Source organism: Ovis canadensis, chromosome 15 (assembly GCF_042477335.2).
Source record: "Ovis canadensis isolate MfBH-ARS-UI-01 breed Bighorn chromosome 15, ARS-UI_OviCan_v2, whole genome shotgun sequence".
In the NCBI taxonomy this organism is placed as follows: Eukaryota; Metazoa; Chordata; class Mammalia; order Artiodactyla; family Bovidae; genus Ovis; species Ovis canadensis.
Genome location: NC_091259.1, coordinates 56,739,596 through 56,753,639, shown reverse-complemented (window position 1 = coordinate 56,753,639; position 14,044 = coordinate 56,739,596). Strand labels below are relative to the sequence as shown.

Sequence of the window (14,044 nt, the reverse complement as noted above, 5' to 3'; positions counted from 1 at the left end):
TTGAAACAGTAATAAAATTTGACAGCCACAATATTTTTTATCCAAGTTCTCTTTAAAATCTCTGTAATTTTAATGATGTCATTCTTTCACACAGATAATACATCTGGTTTTATCCCAGCTGATGCTTCTTCAGACTTCCTATATTCCAACTTATCAGAAAAGCCTTCCTCTAGATTCCCAAGTTAAAATATATATAGTGATCTAGATGTAGACGTAAACTTGGTGTGTAACTCTAAATCAGACCTTGGCATATTATAACTTTTATGTAAACTTTGTTTTCCAATTGTGTTGGTGTTATTATAAGCTCTCTTCTGTTTTATGTTCAATCTTTCTGAGTACCCTTTAAAATAGGTATAATTGCACATATTTTGACAAGTAATATTAGTTCTCAGAAAGATTGAATTACCCTTGGGATGATATGAGGAAAAATATGATAAAGCTAATTTTTAAATCATAATGGTGAAGTTTCTTCCATGATACTGGTTTATTTCTCACACATGTTTGACTCTCTAATGTTTAGAACAGTAGCTGACACAAGCAGGGCTTCTCATTAAAAACTGCATGATTGGTATAAGGAAGTGTAACATAACAAAACAACATGACATAACAAAATATAAATGAGAAAGCTGGCAAAACAGTTTTTTCCTTTCAGAAGCTGTTATAAGGATGGGTTTAGAACCAAGTTTTTTCTTTGACCAAAATAAATAAAAAAACAAATTTAAAAAAAATAGAAAAAAACATGACTAAAAGCTGAAATCAAAAGGATTATATTCTATTAGCTCTTTGAAGCTCAGGTTATGATAAAGCAAGAAGATTTTATGCTAATAACAAAGATATATGCATGGCATATGTATTTGAATGAGTATGTTTATGTATATGTTTATGTGTAAATGTAGGATATTTTTATAACAAGATGCATTATGTGATTTTAACCTGCTTCTACCTGGGCATTAGTCATTTTTCCTTGTATAAGGTAGAATGTTTAAAATCAAAGTGCCTCTTTTTAAAACTTTGTGTAAGAACTTGGCTTCTAGTTGGGCTTTGAAGAGAAAAATCAACACACACACATAAAACACTCAACATTCATATATTATTTTGATGTACACTCTTTTATATATAGTAAGTACTTTGCTTATAGAAATTCAAGTACTAGGATCTAAGAAATATGTTCTGGTTTCAGCACTGCAGTGAGCATCAGAAGTTCCTTAATTATTTTTTCTAAAAATTTCCCACCTTTCTTCCCTCCACCTCCCTTCCTTCTTTCCACCCTCTCTCCGTTCTTTTCTTCTGTTTTTCTTTCCACCTGTATCACTGTCTTACTCTGCCATTCTTGCTGCTTCTGCTGCTTTTTTACTTTATCCAACACATGATTAAGCTGCTATGTATTGAGCTGGAACATTGGCTTGTTAAACTACAATTTCTTACCAATTAGTATTTTCTTGTCAAATCACCATGGGATTTTATTTTATAATGTCTACAATTTACTTATGTATATATTTGTTTTGAACTGAATACTATAAAAGCTCAAAAACAAATGCTGACTAACTTTTAGGCAATATGCGGTGTGCTTTTGCTCTGCCTTATATAATTAATCCTTATAGCAACATTTAATATAGCATCTTTATTACAAATTTATTAAAATGAAAGCTGAGAATTATTGAAATCGAACAACTTGCCTCAGCCATTTTGTTAAGCCACTCATTTAGAAAAAAAATTTATCATAATAAGTAAAATATTTTCAGAAAAAAAATCTCACTAGAGAAAGAGGCATGTGATCTCAAATACTTGCAGATTAGTTAATAGGGCAGAAATACAAGAAATGCTTTCTAGAAGACACAATATCTGAGATTAATTTTTCAGGACTAAATAGAAATTCACTGGGTATGCAAGAGAGAGGGAGGAGCGAGTGATCCAGCCAGAGGGCTTGTCTTGAGCAAAGGTTTAAAGACACAGAATGATAATGCATAAAGCTAGGGCTCCCAGCACCTCCAGAATTATTGCAACAAAATACAGAGCATAGGGATGTCATTTATATTAGTGATGAACTTAGAGAACCATGCACATTTGTTTTGTAAATGTATTGTGCCTCATAATAAAGAAGCAAAGGAAATTAAGTTTATTTTGTTGCTTATGAGAAAATATTTAAAAGGGTACAATGTAGTCTTGTTGACATTTTAGAAACTATGAAAAGTGTAGGAACAATGTACTAAAGGAGAAATACTAGGGGAAGAGCTTTCAGATAAGAAATTACTAGTTTGTTTAAGGTAAAGAGCAATGTTGAGAGTTAATAACAGTAGCCTTGAGTTGAGACCTGAGTTCGATCCCTGGGTTGGGAAGATCCCCTGGAGAAGGAAATGGCAACCCACTCCAATACTCTTGCCTGGAAAATCCCATGGATGGAGGAGCCTGGCAGGCTACAGTCCGTGGGGTCACAAAAAGTCAGACATGACTAAGCAACTTCACTTTCACTTTTTAAACAGCATTTATATCTGTCTTGTGCATGCTCAGTCATGTCCGACTCTCTGTGACCTCATGGATTGTAGCCCACCAGGCTCCCTTGTCCAGCAGATTCTTCAGGCAAGAATACTGGAGTAGGTTGCCCTGCCCTTATCCAGGAGATCTTCCCGACCCAGGGATTGAACCAGCTCCCTTGAGTCTCCTGTATTTTCAAGCAAGTTCTTTACCATCTGTGCCACCTGGGAAGCCTATGCATAGACATATCTGTATGTAAACATACAGATGTATATAGATCTATATATATATATGAAGTGAAAAAACTGAAAGTGTTACTTGCTCAGTCATGTCCAACTGTTTGTGACCCCATGGACTGGAGCTTGCCAGGCTCCTCTGTCTGTGGAATTTTCCAGGAAATAATACTGAAGTAGGCTGCTGTTTCCCCCTCCAGGGGATCTTCCTGACCCAGGGATGGAACCTGGGTGTCCTACATTGCAAGTGGCTTCTTTTATATAATGAGGCATTTTTTCTAGTGATTTCCCATTAGAACCTTACAAACAGTAGATACTGATATCCTCATTACACAAAGAGGGAAGAAAGCACAGAAAGGCAACAGCCAAAGGCAAATGACCGATTCGAATGGCGCCATCTATTGAACTCGACAGTCTGGCTCCTGACTTTGCTTTTCAGAGCGACATTACCAACAGTAAAATAAACTGCCATTACGTTTACAATAGTCTCATCAACACTAGGGCTTACCAGGTGGCACCGTGGTAAAGAATCCACCTGTAATACAGGAGTCACAAGAGAGGCGGGTTTGATCTCTCTGTTAAGAAGATCCCCTGGAGGAGGGAAATGGCAACTCACTCCAGTATTCCAGCCTGGAAAATTCCATGGATAGAAGAGCCTGACAGGCTACAGTCCATGAGGTCACAAAAATGTCAGACATGACTGAACACATAGTCCATCAATAATATTTTTGAATAAAATACATGAAAAAGTTGTATGGGTTGGAAAGGATTAAATTAACTCTTTTGCTTAGGGCATATATTTGAATTTCCTGTGAAGCAACTGACTACATATGTCTTTGTATCAGTTGAACACATGTTCAGAAAAGGTATCTGGATTGAGTATGAAAATTTGAAAGTTAATTGGTGACTTTAGAATATTCAAATTGCTCAGAAATTTTACATGAACCATAACAAAAGGGAAAAAGCATAAATGTAAGCAGAAGAGTAACAGAAATACTTGAAGTTTCTAATGAAGAAAATAATATAGAGATTTAGAGCCTTCTGAGATGGAGAAAAAATGAAAGTCACTGCTCACAACAATGGATAGAGTTAATTTGTTTTTCTATGTAGTATGTATGTTGTACCACTTAGAGGGAATCAAATAGGTGAATGTATAAAACAAAATAGCCTGATACCCATCCCAGATATTAATCAATTTCTAGTAATGGAGATCAAATTATTTCTCAAACTACAGTGACATTTCCTTTTTGAATTGACTGAAAGGAAAGAATTAGGGAAGATATCCCTAAAGAGATACATTTTAATGAACTACAATTTGATGAGCTTTAAATAACATGTAAAATCGTGTGATTAGTACATCAGCCATGATATGGAACATTTTGATCTTCCAAAAAGTCATTTCCTGCCTATTTGTACTCAGTCTCTTTATACTTGCTTTTCATCTCTAAAATCTCTGATCAACCATCACTGATTTTGGCTTTTCTAAAATTTCATACAAATGAGATCATACAATATGTGGTGGTTTGTATTTGCTTTCTTTCACAGAGCACAAATGACCCATTCAGCTATTGCCTCCATCAGGAGTTATTTCCTTTTCAAATTAAAGCTTATGGATCTTTGCAATATGTGCATCCATTCAACACTGGGTGTATGTTTGGTTTCTTTCCTTTTTTTTTTTCTTGCTGTCATGAATAAGCTTATTTGATTATGTATAAGTCTTTGTATGGATATGTGTTTTTATTTCTCTTGGGCAAATTCTTAGAAGTGAAATTGCTGGGTTCTGTTAAATGTTTGATAAGCATGCATGTGGCTTTATGTGAAACTGCCAAGCTGATATCCAAAGAGGCTCTGTATCATTTGTATCCCATCAGAATTTCAGTTGTTCCATATGCTCACCAACACAGTATTTTCAGGTATTTTTAATTCTAGCCATTCTAATGGTATCTTATTGTATTTATCATTTACATTTTCTAAATAAATAAAGATGTTGAACATTTTTTCATGTGCTTAGTTGCCATTTGTAATATCAAGAGGAATAATTATGAAGTTATAAACTCAATTTTGAGTTCTTCATGTTTTAATTTTGTAACTCTATATATAGGCAATCAGTTTGCTTTTAATCAGATTTCCTGACACACAATTTCTCTTTTATAGGGTGAGAAGCAGAAGCATTGTGGACTTCAGTCTGACCTACACCTTTCCATGTGGTCTTTTAATCACACTGTTTCTAATTGGCCCACCTTCTCCTTCATTGGTATACCTGGTCTGGAGGCTGCCCAAATATGGATTTCCATTCCCTTCTGTCTCCTGTACGTCCTAGCCCTTATGGGAAATGCTCTTCTGCTTATCCTAGTTAAAACAGAACGTAATCTTCATGAACCTCAGTTCTATTTTTTGGCTGTGCTGGCCCTTACTGACCTAGGCCTTTCATTGTCTACAATGCCTAGTGTCTTGGCTATCTTCTGGTTCAATGTCCACTTCATCGGCCTGGATACCTGCTTAACGCAGATGCTCTTCATCCACACCCTCTCCTCAGTAGAATCAGGTGTCCTGGTAGCCATGGCTTTCGACCGCTTGGTAGCTATCTGTGCTCCACTGCACTACGCCAGGATCCTGACCCACTCTACTGTCGCCTGTCTTAGTGGAGCTGCTGTCATACGCGGTGCCACCCTGGTGGCCCCTCTGCCTTTCCTCCTCAGGACCTTTCCTTTTTGTGGGGCCAATATCCTCTCACACTCTTATTGCTACTACCCTGATATGCTGAACTTGGCCTGTGGGGACGTCACTTTTAGCGGTGTCTATGGATTGGTGTTTGTACTCTTCACATTTGCAGCAGACGTTGTCTTCATCTTAGTTTCATACATGAAGATCTTGGCCACTGTTCTAACGCTGGAGAATCGAGACAGAAACTGGAAATTGCTGCATACCTGTGCCTGTCACCTATGCGCAGTATTTGTGTTTTACCTGCCCCTCATCAGCGTGGCAGTGCTGCATCACTACACTCAGAACACTTCCCCAGTTCTGTTTACCAGCATGAGTAACGCCTACCTCCTCATGACACCAGTGCTCAACCCCCTTGTCTACAGTCTCAAATCCGGGCAGATCCAGGCTGCTCTGCGCAAGCGATATGGGGTGCAACGTATCATTGCTGGAGAATGACATTTTTCTCTATATCAGAAGAGTGCTGTTCAGGATCCGCTATGTGCCAAATAGTATGATAGGCACCATGAATTCAAAAATAAAAAGACTCAGGCCTTTCCCTCAAGCTAATCTAACTATAGAGGGAAAGAGAAGCAGAGGGCTTAAATAAATGATCACAATTGCTCATGAGTGATGACGGTTTGGTAGTGGTAAGGGGAAATGGCAATAGAAACTCAAGTTCAGTGTTTTTGGTGTATGAGTTGGATGAAATCATGTATTCACAACTGCTAAATTGAAGTGTATGATGCTGGATTTTATTTTATTTTATTTTTATTTTATTTATTTATTTTTTTTTAGTTTTTTATTTTTTCAATTTTAAAATCTTTAATTCTTACATGCATTCCCAAACATGAACCCCCCTCCCACCTCCCTCCCCATAACATCTGTCTGGGTCATCCCCATGCACCAGCCCCAAGCATGCTGTATCCTGCGTCAGACATAGACTGGCGATTCAATTCTTACATGATAGTATACATGTTAGAATGCCATTCTCCCAAATCATCCCACCCTCTCCCTCTTCCTCTGAGTCCAAAAGTCCGTTATATCCATCTGTGTCTTTTTTCCTGTCTTGCATACAGGGTCGTCATTGCCATCTTCCTAAATTCCATATATATGTGTTAGTATACTGTATTGGTGTTTTTCTTTCTGGCTAACTTCACTCTGTATAATCGGCTCCAGTTTCATCCATCTCATCAGAACTGATTCAAATGAATTCTTTTTAATGGTTGAGTAATACTCCATTGTGTATATGTACCACAGCTTTCTTATCCATTCATCTGCTGATGGACATCTAGGTTGTTTCCATGTCCTGGCTATTATAAACAGTGCTGCGATGAACATTGGGGTACATGTATCTCTTTCAATTCTGGTTTCCTCGGTGTGTATGCCCAGCAGTGGGATTGCTGGGTCATCAGGTAGTTCTATTTGCAATTTTTTAAGGAATCTCCACACTGTTCTCCATAGTGGCTGTACTAGTTTGCATTCCCACCAACAGTGTAGGAGGGTTCCCTTTTCTCCACACCCTCTCCAGCATTTATTGCTTGGAAATTTTTGGATCGCAGACATTCTGACTGGTGTGAAGTGGTAAAAGATCAAAGAGGGGCTGATTTTACTGAGAAAACAAGATTTCACTTGATTCAGTTTCACTTAATTTCCCATGTTGTTTAAGTTGAGGTATTATAAAATTTTAAATTGGTGATAAATTTATGACTATATGCTTACTATTTTTGACCATTTCATGGAGCTGGAGTACGAGTTGATATCCCAATCTGATGGTTTTTAACAAAAAAGTAAAGGAACTGTATGAAAAGAAATAATATATAAGAATGTGAGAAATGGTTATTCTTACTCATCCTGCTACTTCATTCAGAATTCATACTTTATTGGATCTTGTTTGGTTTCCCACTCCATACTGAGAGTATATAGGGTTACATTTTGGCTTCTAAAACAAGGATTCAACTCCTTTCTCTAACTTTCTAAGAAGAAAAATGAATTATTCTCTTGGGATCAAGTCTTGAGGTTAGTCATAAACAAATGAAGACTTGTCCTGCTTTCTGTCTTGTCAGTTCAGTTGCTCAGTCATGACCGACTTTTTGTGACCCCATGAATTGCAGCACGCCAGGCCTCTCTGTCCATCACCAACTCCTGGAGTTCACTCAGACTCAACGTCCATTGAGTCCATGATGCCATCCAGCCATCTCATCCTCTGTCATCCCTGTCTTTTCCTGCCCACAATCCTTCCCAGCATCAGAGTCTTTTCCAATGAGTCAACTCTTCGCATGAGGTGGCCAAAGTACTGGAGTTTCAGCTTTAGCATCATTCCTTCCAAAGAAATCCCAGGGCTGATCTTCAGAATGGACTGGTTGGATCTCCTTGCAGTCCAAGGCACTCTCAAGAGTCTTCTCCAACATCACAGCTCAAAAGAATCAATTCTTCAGTGCTCAGCTTTCTTCACAGTCCAACTCTCACATCCATACATGACCAATGGAAAAACCATAGCCTTGACTAAATGGACATTTGTTAGCAAAGTAATGTCTCTGCTTTTGAATATGCTATCTAGGTTGCTCATAACTTTCCCTCCAAGGAGTAATCATCTTTTAATTTCATGGCTGCAGTCACCATCTGCAGTGATTTTGGAGCCCCCAAAAATAAAGTCTGGCACTGTTTCCACTGTTTCCCCATCTATTACCCATGAAATCATGGGACCAGATGCCATGATCTTCTTTTTCTGAATGTTGAGCTTTAAGCCCACTTTTTCACTCTCCACTTTCACTTTCATTAAGAGGCTTTTTAGTTCCTCTTCACTTTTTAGCTTAGGAAACAAATAAAAGACTTAATTGTCAATGGCAATAAATAAATATACAATAGCTTTAGCAAGAATTTCAAACTAATTTACGGAAGTTCTAAGTAAATTTCAAAATGATCTCTAAAGTAATAAAAATATTTTTCAGATTTGTCTAGCATATTTAGTAAGGCATCAGAGTCATACAGAAGGGAAAACTATAATATTCATATAGCTTCCATTCTATTAATGAAAATCATGGAACAGCAGCAGGTCATGCACCTAAATATAATTAATGAATTGGAGACTTGGTTTAAATTATGTAAATTAGAAGGAAAGTAAGCCAGTGAAAACTGGGTTTATTAGAAACTTCTGCCTGCAAGACTGAAAAGATCACAAAAAGAAAGACCATGGAAGCTTAATATCTATCTCAATTTCAAAATCATTCATCTACCTGAAATCTGTTATATATTAACAGAATAGAGGGAGTAAAATATATTTAAATGTGTAATCTTTGATCTTACTGAGAAGTTATTTGAGAAATATTGTGAGTACCTTCAAAACATAAAATGAAATTCTGATTCTTAGTATGTTTCTACAAGTTGTAAAATCTGATTTAATGTTTCTCTTTATTGAGTCTTTCCACTCAAAGGCATTTTAACTTTAACAGTCTTAAATATGATGATAGAGAAATGGGGATCATTTCTCAGCATTGTTCCATTTTTTGAAGACTGCAGACAAATTTCCGATGAGGAACTCCTCACCTCTCTGTACAGCTTGAATGAGACCAATAATAACAATATTCTAATAAATCCCTCTCCTGACCTTTCAACTGCAGAGATTAAAAACTGAAGAAAAAAATTCTCCCCCTTTACATAGTATGCTATAAAGAGTTTAAGATTGCTATTTCTACTGGACAGTGAAAGGAGACAAAACCATTTACAGAACATCTTCCCCAGTTATGTGATTATCTACATTAGGGGAAGGAAAAAATGAGTGTAAAACAAGATAAAAGCAGATACGAAAGATTGCTTCAGAAAGAAAGAGGGACATAATGACATTGATTACTAAAACTTGGGTCCCTAAGATCCTTTAATTTAATCTGTGCCCCATTCTGATATTTCAGTTTATTTATAAATTGCTTTATGTGTAAGTTAAATAATTAAGCAATTAATGGTATGTTCTGTCTTAATGGCATGTTGTTGCCTTAAAGTATGACAATTTTATTCCTGTGTTGTCTCACTCACTATGTACTAATAATCTAAATGAGAGCATTTTATCTGATTAATTTGTCCCCTAATGTGTGGCATATAGTGGATGCCAAGAATAGCTATGTAAATATACAAAATAAAGGGGAACATGAGAAAGTGTAAGAAACAAAGGACAAGAAGTGATAGGTAAAAACAATTATGCATGACTATTGAACCAATAGATTCATGAATTAATGTCCACATAGTTAATTAAAAGTGAATGGAATAATAATATTTGGCTCTACTCTTTGATAGTTAATTTTCAGGCATCATTAGCATAAATAAATAACTTAATACCTGTCTTTGACTTGAGGTGACAATACTGAGCAGATAAATAAATTATATACAGTTATAAAACAGGCAACCTAGTCTGAATTCTTGTAAACATTTACAAATACATACATTTTATATTTCAACATATGGAACATATATTAAAATGAACTTCTAAATATGTCTTTGAACTTCAGAGCAACTGTATTATTTGCTGGTCATCTTTGATATCACCATCTGAGCAATAAAGATTTTATTCTTTTATATTTATCTTTAAATCGTGCTTGACCTTTGTCCTTATCATATTTTTAGCTTCTAATATAATGGTTAATATTTATTGAACATTTATTATATACCAGATATTGTGGTAAGCATATTCAATAAGTTATGTGTAGCATAGCAAATTTCTTTTTGCAATGTTCTTAGAAAATAGATACCAGTATCAACTCCTTTTCAGTTGAGGCACATTAATGGTCATTCACCATGTTCCCTGGATACATCAGTTCAGTTCAGTTCAGTTCAGTCGCTCAGTCGTGTCTGACTCTTTGCGACCCCATGAATCACAGCACACCAGGCCTCCCTGTCCATCACCAACTCCCGGAGTTCGCTCAGACTCATGTCCATCGAGTCCGTGATGCCATCCAGCCATCTCATCCTCGGTTGTCCCCTTCTCCTGCCCCCAATCCCTCCCAGCATCAGAGTCTTTTCCAATGAGTCAACTCTTCGCATGAGGTGGCCAAAGTATTGGAGTTTCAGCTTTAGCATCATTCCTTCCAAAGAAATCTCAGGGCTGATCTCCTTCAGAATGGACTGGTTGGATCTCCTTGCAGTCCAAGGGACTCTCAAGAGTCTTCTCCAATACCACAGTCCAAAAGCATCAATTCTTCGGTGCTCAGCCTTCTTCACAGTCCAACTCTCACATTCATTCATGACCAATGGAAAAACTATAGCTTTGACTAGACGGACCTTAGTCAGGAAAGTAATGTCTCTGCTTTTGAATATACTATCTAGGTTGGGCATAACTTTTCTTGCAAGGAGTAAGTGTCTTTTAATTTCATGGCTGCAGTCACCATCTGTAGTGATTTTGGAGCCCAAAAATATAAAGTCTGACACTGTTTCCACTGTTTCCCCATCTATTTCCCATGAAGTGATGGGACCGGAATGCCATGATCTTCGTTTTCTGAATGCTGAGCTTTAGGCCAACTGTTTCACTCTCCTCTTTCACTTTCCTCAAGAGCCTTTTTAGTTCCTCTTCACTTTCTGCTATAAGGGTGGTGTCATCTGCATATCTGAGGTTATTGATATTTCTCCCGGCAATCTTGATTCCAGCTTGTGTTTCTTCCAGTCCAGCGTTTCTCATGATGTACTCTGCATAGAAGTTAAATAAGCAGGGTGACAATATACAACCTTGACGTACTCCTTTTCCTATTTGGAACCAGTCTGTTGTTCCATGTCCAGTTCTAACTGCTGCTTCCTGACCTGCATATAGATTTCTCAAGAGGCAGGTCAGGTGGTCTGGTATTCCCATCTCTTTCAGAATTTTCCATAGTTTATTGTGATCCATACAGTCAAAGGCTTTGGCATAGTCAATAAAGCAGAAATACATAGCAAATAAATTATAGATTTCTGATTTTACTTTAATTGATACATACTTATCCTCAGATTAATGTGAAATCCAACTTAATACAACATGAGAAAATTAAGTATGATTACATAGATGGCAAATTTTAGGTACAGAAGCTTTGTTATATTTTTGCTTTAATCTCTTATTGTATTTTTGTATCTGATGAAGTTTAGGTTAATGTGGTTTCAGGAAAAATCATAAAATAGATTTCAATAAAAAATATTAAAATAAAACCTATTGTTTCCCATTTGGACTATTTCCCTTTATAATATCTCAAACCCACCAAAGATAATAACTCTCTGTATAATAATATAAATATCTTACTTTTAACCAAATTTGAGCCATATAACTGTATATGAGGGATTCTCATACAGAAAATATTTTTCAAATTGTTTAGATTGAAATGGAGCTCCTGGATAAGTGATGTGAACTTTAGGGATACATAAACTTTAGAGAAACATAAGGTGAAGGTGAAGGTGAAGGAACCTTTAGAAATATATTCCTTGATCTAATATTTAAAACTAAAAGGGAATCTCCTACTTCCAAAAATATTGTAATAAAATTACACAAAGTGAAAGTGTTAGTGGCTCAGTTGTGTCTGACTGTGTGTGACTCCATGGACTGGAGCCTTCCAGGCTCCTCTGTCCATGGAATTATCCAGGCAAGGATACTGGAATGGGTTGCCATGCCCTTCTCCAATGGATTTTCCTGACCCAGGGTTTGAACCTGGGTCTCTTGCTTTGCAGGCAGATTCTTTACCATTTTAAGTCACCTAGGAAGCAAAATCACACAGAAAAATCCAAAGGGAGGACTTCAACACACAAGAAATAAATGTCTATTCTTGTTTCTTTTTACAATATTCCTGACCTTTTGATCATTTACTCAAAATATTTCTACTCTGTTCTGTCTTGTCTTAACTTTGAGCAGTCTACCTAGTGCATTTCTAATCTGTTTTGTTTTCACAGTAAACCAATGGGTTAAGGACAGGTGTGATAAAAAGGAAAATATTGCACATGATGATGTGGGGGAGAAGGGAGTGGTACTTGCCTATTCTGTGGATCAAGGCTAAGGCAATAAGTAGGACGTAGAAAATGAAGACAGTGAGAAAGTGGGAGACACAAGTGTTGAGCACCTTAAGGCTTCATCCTTCCCTAGAAGCTATTTCCAGAACTGTCTTCAAGATTAGAGCATAAGACAGAACAATAAAGACAGAGTCAACCCCAAAGGAGCAGAATACCAAGGCCAGCCCATAGGTGAGGTTCACATGAACAGACCAACATGCCAGCTTCATCACATCAGTGTAGAAGCAGAATGATTAGGACAGAACAATATTCCTACAGAAGGGAAGCTGTTGGAGCAGAATGGGCAAGGGGATCATCAGTGCTACCCCTCGAGCCACAGCAGCCAGGCCCATCTGAGGAATAGGGGAGGGAGTCAGGACTATGATGTAGCATAGTGGGTTGCATATGGCCACAAAATGGTCAAAGGCCATAGCCAGCAGCATGGCTGACTCCATGGAAGAGAAGGTGTGGATGAAGAACATCTGAGCCAGGCAACCATGGAACTCAGTCTCTTGATGGTTGAAAACAAAGACTTTAAGAACAGTGGGCAGTGTAGACTGACATGTCTATGTCAGTGGTGGCTAACAAGGACAAGAATACATATTGAGGCTCATGAAGGCTGGGAGTCTTGTGTACTATGTGAATGATGATGCTGTTCCCCAGGATGGCAGTCACATACATGATGCTCAATGGGATGGAGATCTAGTTATATGATGCCTCCAGCCCTGGGATTCCTGACAGAAGGAAAAAGGGTGTTTGATGGTGGGTGCTGTTGAGCATAGACATGATGGTGAAACCTGAAAAAACAGAGTATGTGTAGAAAGCCAAGCAGAAACGTTAACTCAGTTTCATTCCGTAGTTGAAGAGAGAATTTAGAGGCAGAGGAAGGTAAATTCTGTTGTATGAAGATTGAATAGGGTTAAATTTAGTTTAATTCAAAAAGCCTATTTAGTATTTTTAGGTAATTCATAAATGTTTTATGAGTATATTTGTTGATGCACTGGTAGCATCCAAAGACTGCCAGGTAAACTATGCCAAAGGATTTTAAACAGAAAGATCCCACAGAACAAATGCAAGATTCACAAATGACAAGATTAATTTATTCTTTTTAAAACATGCAGTGGGGGACTTTCTTGGTGGTTCGGTGGTTAAGACTTTGCCTTCTAACTCAGGGGGTGAAGGTTCAGTACCTGGCTGAGGTGCTGGGATCCAACATGCCTTGTGGCAAAAATCAAAACAAAACAAAAACAAAACATTAGTACTATTGTAACAAATTCAAAAACGACTTTAAAAATAGTATGCACCAAACAAAATTCTTTTATAAAATAAAATAAAACAAAACAATGCGTTGGAAACGAGGGTAAAGATGGGATTTATTAACAGATTTAAAACAGTGTATAAATGAGAAGGAAAGCTTGCAGTACTTGAATGCTGGATTATGCAATATTCATATGTCCTGTCTCTCTGCTGATGGTGTTATAAAGATGAGGTGAGGTCTGAGCAAGGTAACTCCACAAGTGAAAAATCCTTGGAGCCAGCACTCATGCTCACTCTATCAGGCACACAATAGCAGGTAGGTATGGCCACAGCTTTAATTTTTCACTAATAAGCCTGCCCAACATGCATAAATCCTTCCCATATTTCTTGGGCTG

The 14,044-nt window shown here is 37.3% G+C and overlaps 1 protein-coding gene and 1 pseudogene across 1 annotated transcript; one reads left to right on the top strand and one right to left on the bottom strand.

The window, feature by feature from the left end:
- The first annotated feature begins 4,907 nt into the window (after positions 1-4,907).
- LOC138420064 (olfactory receptor 51H1-like) lies at positions 4,908-5,864 on the top strand. Its single transcript, XM_069553167.1, has one exon. The coding sequence runs from the start codon at positions 4,908-4,910 to the stop codon at positions 5,862-5,864; it is 957 nt and encodes a 318-aa protein (XP_069409268.1).
- Positions 5,865-12,213: 6,349 nt separating this feature from the next.
- On the bottom strand, positions 12,214-13,178 carry LOC138420157 (olfactory receptor 51I2-like; annotated as a pseudogene).
- Positions 13,179-14,044: the final 866 nt, after the last annotated feature.

What these genes read in the sequence shown, in the direction of transcription:
- LOC138420064 (XM_069553167.1), top strand. Translation starts at nt 4,908, where the DNA reads ATGTGGTCTTTTAATCACACTGTTTCTAATTGGCCCACCTTCTCCTTC.